Source organism: Salmo salar, chromosome 24 (assembly GCF_965601325.2).
Source record: "Salmo salar chromosome 24, fSalSal1, whole genome shotgun sequence".
In the NCBI taxonomy this organism is placed as follows: domain Eukaryota; kingdom Metazoa; phylum Chordata; class Actinopteri; order Salmoniformes; family Salmonidae; genus Salmo; species Salmo salar.
Window position 1 is genome coordinate 10,464,794 of NC_138314.1, and position 8,222 is coordinate 10,473,015.

Below are 8,222 nucleotides of genomic sequence, written 5' to 3' on the forward strand. Positions count from 1 at the left end.
GGTGTGGGAAGACTGAAGCAAGTGAATGTGTTTTAATAGGCATACCAGCGTTTAGGATGGCCAATGGTATTTCCTTGATGATGCAGCAGTTGAAGATGGTATTGGTCTATAAAATAAAACATTTGAGTATGTAATATGGACTGAAGATGGACTATTGAAACACTTCAGATAGAGTGACAACAGAGGAGGTAGACAGAGTGATTGACTTTGAAATTGTTGTCTGGGGGTCAGACCTATTTGTTGAAATGATCACTGTCTGAACATGTTTATGATTTGAGAGATTAATAAACATAGCCTACTTGATGACAAGACTGGATTTGAATTATAGCCAGAGGCATTTATTTTAATTGTCAATCATAATTATTTAAAATGAGCCTATAGTGGATAATAGTTGTCAAATATGCCCTAAACTTGAAATATCTTTATGATTCCAATAATTCAAAAAGTAAGTTGTGCTTATAGTTAATGGATTCGCCTAAAGACCTTACACTTTTAATAACTAGACATTCTCCAGCCTTTTAGCTGGTAGTTTGGGTAACCACACTTATTTATGATAAATGTGTAAATCCACTATTTTGTGCTCATTCATTGTGAAGTGAAACATAGGCTACTGTCTACTACAGTATGTTTGCATACCACACTGAATCTCTTCAATCACGGACTTTCTCGGGTGTAGCCTATGTTCTTTTTAAATGTCAGCAAGGCAATATAAATAGGACAATATTAAGTCTACCCAGCCAAATTATTGATGAGAAATGGAATTCAGCATCAGACGCACGTGGACAGCTCCTAGTTGCAATGGTGCGCACTAATCCTTCATTGCTCACGAACACTCCGACTATACGGCTCGACGTTTCTTGCAAAGTTGTCTTTCGATCACCAGTGAAGTGGCAGAGACCGAATTTCATAGGAACCCAACACCCCATGTTACAATACTGCTTACTGAACCGCTCTACCCACCTGACCCGTGAAACCACACCCATAATGGAATATACAAAGTCCGAAGTGTCAAAGAGCCAATCAACTCCGGCTCGGACTTCGTAACATATTCGCACAGTTCGGGAAGGAAGAACATGAGCTAAGTGCACGCTAGGTCTTTGATGGGATAGGCTATTGCCTCTATTCTGTGTTTGTTTTTCTCCTAGTAGCCTAATATAATGCTTAGAATAGAAGATAATTCCTTGGAATGAGATGGAGATGCACTTCTCGAATGCAACCGGTAACATTTGTTCGGATTTAACACAAAGTAGCCTAATCGAAAATTGAAATAGGTGGCATATGGGCAGGTCTACTTTTGTCTTCTGAAAAGGGTAAGCTACATTGTAATTACGATGAAATGGCAACGAAATACCAGCTTGAAATACACTTGAGAAAATGTGACAGTTAGACTGAATATAGCCTATTCCAAATATCAAAACGTGTGCATTTAAGAAATGATTCAAGACATCGGTTGTCCTACCTTGACATGAAGAGGATTCACTTATGAATGAGAGATCCACTTGTACCAGGAGATATGGCATTCCAACCGTTTTTAACAAACACTGCTTCGGATTTCACCCTCGACGCAATGCTGGCCCGACAACCTCCGTTTTTTCCTGCCATTGCATTAACTTCCCACGGGTCTCTTCACTTGCCTGTTGCGCAAAGGCATCCCATGCTGGATCCGGTCAATGCTGAAACTATCCTCCGCAAAGCCTCGCTGGAACAGCATAATGCAACCCAGTCTGCCAAGCTCAGTCCTCCTAAAACGCTGGAGACGGAAGCCACGGAGGATGATCCAAAAGTTCACTTGGAGACAAGGCACCTTTGGACACAATTCCACAAATTCGGCACTGAAATGGTCATAACAAAATCAGGAAGGTAAATGTTATAAAATATCACCAATAACCATAGCCTATAAAGTTATTCGGTTTTTTCAGCCTATATTCTATAGTACGTCTGTGATTTAGAATCGATGTGTTTTACCTTTTCTCCAGGCGCATGTTTCCACCGTTTAAAGCAAGATGTACTGGCTTGAACCAAAGGGCAAAATATATTTTGCTGATGGACATTGTGGCGGCCGACGACTTCAGGTACAAGTTTCACAACTCCCGTTGGATGGTGTCAGGAAAGGCAGATCCTGAAATGCCAAAGAGGATGTACATACACCCAGACAGTCCCGCTTCTGGCGAGCAATGGATGTCAAAAGTGGTCAATTTTCATAAACTAAAATTGACAAACAACATCTCGGACAAGCATGGGTTTGTAAGTTCCAAAAATACTAGCGTTTTGTGTTAATAATGTAGTCTATTTACAGTGCAGTTTAACTCATCTAATGTATTGTTATTGAAGTATAACTGAAAGACTCGTTTTTCTTAAACTGCGTAATGTTCGAGTTGATGACTAGGCCTAATTTATTATTTAAAATGTATGTTGTCTCCAATTACAGACGATTCTTAACTCAATGCACAAATACCAGCCCAGGTTTCACGTTGTGAGGGCCAATGATATCCTCAAACTACCTTATAGCACGTTCAGGACCTATGTCTTTTCTGAGACAGAATTCATTGCTGTAACTGCATACCAAAACGATAAGGTAGGCCCTTCATAATTTCATAAAGCAAATTTCAGAATATCAATGTATTTTTCGTATTGATAACACTCTGGAAAATATAAATTGTATATATATATATATATATATACACACACATATATATACATACACATACACACATGTATATATTATGCATAAAGAGTTTGTAAAGAGTTTATAGATGGTGATGAACAATTATTGCAGTTATATAGACTTCAATCCAGGTCTAAATTAATTACTGACATATATACTCTATTTACACAACGTTTATTAACTGCTTATAACCCCTTTACAAAGTTCTTGGGGACAAAGATTTGGTTGGAAACGTTTGAAGGATTTTATAGGCCAACTCCTGGCTTATCACTAGCCTATAGCCTATGAGTCTATGATTAATAGTGTTAAAATGTTGTTACTGGTCTAATGTTTAGAAACATTACAGTCCTTAACAGTAATTTCTATTTTCAGATCACACAAATGAAAATTGATAACAATCCTTTCGCCAAAGGATTCCGTGACACTGGCAATGGTAGAAGAGAAAAAAAGTGAGACAAAAAACGACAAATGTAAATCTAAATACTAAATACTTTTAGAAACTCTTAATTGTCAATAGGCCTACTAAAATGTTTCTTTTTTTTATTAGGAAACAATTGGGGATAAATATACAAAAGTTCAGTGAAACCTCTGGTGACTCTTTGGATGAGGCTCCACTGAAAAGCGCAGGAAATGCAAAATCAATCGGTGAGTTTGTATGACAACGAATTTAATACATTTGTACCTTTCGTACCATAATATATTGTAATGGTAAAATGTTTAGCCTCAACTTGTTCTCAGTTTACAAACAACATTGTATTTAACCAATCATGTTAGAGGGCTGCCAAAGTGACAGTGAAAGCGGTCAAGAAAGCAAACATTGGAATAATGTTGGACAAGACTTGCGAAAAATCTCAACCACCACAAAGGAACTGAAACCTGAGCCAAATATTACCACATTCCACGACAAAGCGGACAGGGCTTCAACGGACTCACTTAGGACCGAAACAGACTCAAAGGATCCAAAACAGGACCACATAAACGCCATAACTGGTGGTATGACACGTTGCTTTGGAGCAGAGGATCCGAGGGCAACAGAACACTTCCAGCCTTTAACCGTGGAAACCGACCAAAGCGCTCACATCACAGGCCTAGGACGCAACAAGTTTTCACACTGCTATTCTTATCCACCGGATTGGACAAGATATATTCTCAACCCCTTGGGTGTCACTCACCGTCTCCTACACAATGCCCAAGTAAACATGCAGGGAGAAACTTTATCCAGTGTAGCAGCAACAGCAATGGGGCACATGCTGATGGCTGTGTCATCTGACGGAGTGTGCACCATGGGCACGGCTGGTATCCCAGTATCTTCTGTACAAAGAGTGTCAGGAACGTCAGGATTACCCTTGAACTTTCAGCAGCATGCTATGGCATCGCAGGTATGCCTATCATCTATTAATTCAGCAACACTACTCAATAGGCGGCTTTTAAGCTTATGACGTCGTCAATTAATTAGGCTAATTTAAGTCGTGAAAATAAGTAATGAAAATAACAGCAAACTTTGCAGCCCTAACCGCTCTTTCTTTGTTTCCCATATAGGGCCTCGCGGTTTCTCCTTTTGGTGCTATTTTCCCCTATCCCTACTCCTATTTGGCCGCAACGGCTGCTCTCTCCACCACAGCATCAACCCCAGTGCATCGCCGCCCAGCAACCCCAGTGCATCGCCGCCCAGTAACCCCAGCGCATCGCCGCCCAGCAACCCCAGCGCATCGCCGCCCAGTAACCCCAGTGCATCGCCGCCCAGTGCGCCCTCCTACCCGGTTCAGACCATACTCCATTCCCAATAGCGTAGGCCTACCAGACAACTGTTCGACGCCCCCGACATCTATTCACCTTATGACTGATAGAGACGTGAATTGTCACACTATTGCAAATAGTCCGATTGACATAGGCCTACAGTCCAATGGAGCAGCAGAGGTAGACAGCGATTCCTCGCTACAGGGTTCTGGTGCGTTAGCGGCAAAACGCTTATCCAACAAGGATTGCATGGATCAGCTCCAATGTATACAACAGTTGGTCAGAGGTATAGACTCCTATCAAGACAGAGACTCATATTCCTAGGTCATAAATCTAACAAACTGATTAAAATTGAGCTATTTTTTCTCATAGCCTGATGAATGAAGATAGAGGTGTTTGCTATCATACCAAATGGCATTTTCACATTTCTAATGCTGAATGTATGCATAATAGATAACATTGTTTGAGTCTGTGAATTATGGTTGCGCTTGTGTGTTGATGATACTATAATTTGTTCACTGATGGCACTGAAGTTTATTTGCAATAAATCACCAATGCAATAAATCACCAAAGCACGTGTGTAGTTCAAATATTATTTATTTCGTGTTCTTGACAAAATAGTTAAGGAAATTTTGAAAATTCCTTTTAAATACCCATTCATTTTTTTATGGAGGAATGTTTTTGCTGACTTGTTAAACATTGAAAAGTCAATGGCGTGGCTTCGGTCAGTTAATCAATATATTTTGCAGTTTCAGTAAGACAATACTGTCAACATAACCATTTCATGTCGTGATGTGTGTTTTGTTCTATTATTTTATTTTTTTAATGTATTTTATCTTTAATCCCAGCCCCCGACCACGCAGGAGGCCTTTTGCCTTTTGGTAGGCGTTATTGTAAATACGAATTTGTTCTTAACTGACTTGCCTAGTTAAATAAAGGTCAAATAAAATAAAAATAAAAAATGTAGCTATTTTTATTTGCTGTAATTATGTGCATGCGTTGTAGATCAAAATAAATTGTCACAATATTTTTGGGGAAAATCTTGTATGCCTATCATTTATTATAACCCATTATATGCCTACAAAGCTCTTTGTTATAACATGTTTGTTCATTTGAATAACTGCTCTTGAATGCGTGTTATAAACTCAACAAAATAATGTTAAACGAAATAAAAGTATTCTGTTTTAATGGTTGAGGAGGTTCTTGAATGGATGCTCATGTCTGTGCATTTTATGTTTGAAAAGTTGCAGTTGATTTAAAACGAAAAAAGTTCTAAATTAATTTCCTACCTCCCCACTGTGTGCGTTTTTAACATTTGCAGGCTAAAAGTATATGAAATACATTATTAGTCTAGCCTACTATTACGGTAATCGTTTATTATCATAGCGCTTATAACTACTACTTTGTAAAAATATATATATATTTGTAAATTATCCCGTAAGTTTCATATGATGATCTATATGAACAAATGATTACAAAACATGTATATTATAAACATAAGTTATTGTTCTTTATTGCATAAGCCTATATACTTAACAAATATATACTTCCTTTTTTAGCCCCTTAGATATTGTTCTGGTATGGTCCTAAAGTACACAGTCTTCATATTCAACGATCATGCTTGAACACAAATATTGTTTATCAAATACATTCTGCATCATCATAGTTTATATTTCGAAAACGTTTTATTAAAATGTCATAAAATCATCAAAAATATGAACGGTAAAGTTATTACTAGCATTTAATGTTTAGATTTATGGAGATATATAGCCTACCAGCACGTGCAGTATTACTAAATAACAAATAATTTGACAGGTGCGAGCTTCACCTGCCCTCTGATAAGTGAAAGTTTTCCCATACATTGCTTAAACCAATCAAACCCTTTCAGATCTCCACAAGGGCGTGGCTAAAAGGGATACAGTTTGTGTCAAATTAACGTAACAAGTAGATTATTTGTGTACATTTTAGCTACTCTAACCCCCAACTCATGCGTCATTGATTTTTGTCATATCGCTATTATTCAAAAGATTTGAAATACCTGGTTGGAGGACAATACTATACAGCAGGGCTAGGCAACCCTGGTCCATTAGTGCTGCAGGCACTTCATGTTTTTGTCAACCATCCTGGTATCCCACAAAGCAAGCTAGATCTACTCAGGGTTTTCTAAAGCTAACCAGCTTCAGTTGGCTTCACATCTTAGCTCAGGCTTCATCCATACTATAACGGTGGACATGGCTAATCGAACGCTGAACTCTTCATTGAGACAATTCTGAAACATCGAATTCAACAGGTGTAGACCTTACAGTGAAATGCTTACTTACAAACCCTTGACCAACAATGCAATTTTAAGAAAATAAGTGAAGTAAAAAATAAAAAATAGTTAAAGAGCAGCAGTAAAATAACAGTAGCGAGGCTATAAACAGGCTGTACCGATGCAGAGTCAATGTGCGGGGGCACAGGTTAGTCGAGGTAATTGAGGTAATATGTGGGGGGGGGGGCAAATAGTCTGGGTGGCCATTTGATTAGCTGTTCAGGAGTCTTATGGCTTGGGCTAGAAGCTGTTAAGAAGACTTTTGGACCTAGACTTGGCGCTCCAGTACCGCTTGCCGTGCGGGAAGCAGAGAGAACAGTCTATGACTAGGGGGCTGGAGTCTTTGACAATTTTTAAGGCCTTCTTCTGATACCGCCTGGTTTAGAGGTACTGGATGGCAGGAAGCTTGGCCCCAGTGATGTACTGGGCCGTACGCACTGCCCTCTGTAATGCCTTGCGGTAGGAGGTCGAGCAGTTGCCATACCAGGCAGTGATGCAACCATTCAGGATGCTCTCGATGTTGCAGCTGAAGAACTTTTACAGGATTTGAGGACCTATGCCAAATGTTTTCAGTCTCTTGGGTGGGAATAGGCTTTGTCGTGCCCTCATTGTGATTTAATTATAATGTTGCTAGTTATCTAGTTGTGGCCATCTGGTTAGTATCAACAAAGGCTTACGACAAATTCTAGTTAGCTAGCAACAACATTAGCACAGCTTGCTAGTTAGCTTACATTAGCGACAACAGGCACAAGCCAAACAAGCTACTGTCATCTTGTGGCCTGGAGTATTTCAACGAAGCAAATCAGAGGTAAAACTGTTCTATGTGAACAGCCAAAAGTTAACTGCAGACACTCTGGGCAGAGATGCTAAGTACATATCGGCATTCAGATTTCTCGGTGTGTCTGACCCTTAACAGAATGAATGGGAGCCCCCTGCCCTGCGTGCCCGGTCAGTATTCGGCCATGATTCCTACAAGTTTAGATAAATGGCTAGACTAATTTACCAATTGAAACATTGTTAGCTGACATGACTAATTGAGTGACTGTCAGTGAGAAAAACTGCTGATGCACAACCAAATTTCGAACTTGCACCTTGTGTATTCTACAATTTGAACTCTCAACAGTAAATTGAGACCCCGACTGGGGGGGGGGGGGGGCAAGCCTGAGCTGGGATAAGAAGCTTACTGAAGCTGATTAGCTTTAGAAAACGCTGAGTAGATCTTGCTTGCTTTGTAGGATATCCCTCAAGACTTGAATGGAAAGAGAAGTTATTTTAGGAGCTAACATAGCTTCACCACTAGAGCGCAGTATTTACAAACCAATATATCAATAGCCTTGACGTTTCATAAAACCCCTTTTCTCAATCATATAAAAGCATTTTTTTGAACAATGTTGTCAATTTTCAGAACAGTGTCCACAGTAAAGGCTTTTTCAAAATGAAGTTTCCTTCTCAAAACATAGTTACACAATCAAAACAATATTATACTGTACAAATTGCATAAACATTCAT

General features: G+C 39.2%; 1 protein-coding gene across 1 annotated transcript; it reads left to right on the forward strand.

The window, feature by feature from the left end:
• Positions 1-1,480: 1,480 nt before the first annotated feature.
• Positions 1,481-5,556, forward strand: tbx3b (T-box transcription factor 3b). The gene is made up of 7 exons (XM_045707091.2): positions 1,481-1,860; positions 1,977-2,244; positions 2,429-2,575; positions 3,038-3,114; positions 3,213-3,310; positions 3,440-4,044; positions 4,205-5,556. The coding sequence occupies exons 1-7, from the start codon at positions 1,487-1,489 to the stop codon at positions 4,724-4,726; spliced, it is 2,091 nt and encodes a 696-aa protein (XP_045563047.1). The 5' UTR covers positions 1,481-1,486; the 3' UTR covers positions 4,727-5,556.
• The last annotated feature ends 2,666 nt before the right edge of the window (positions 5,557-8,222 follow it).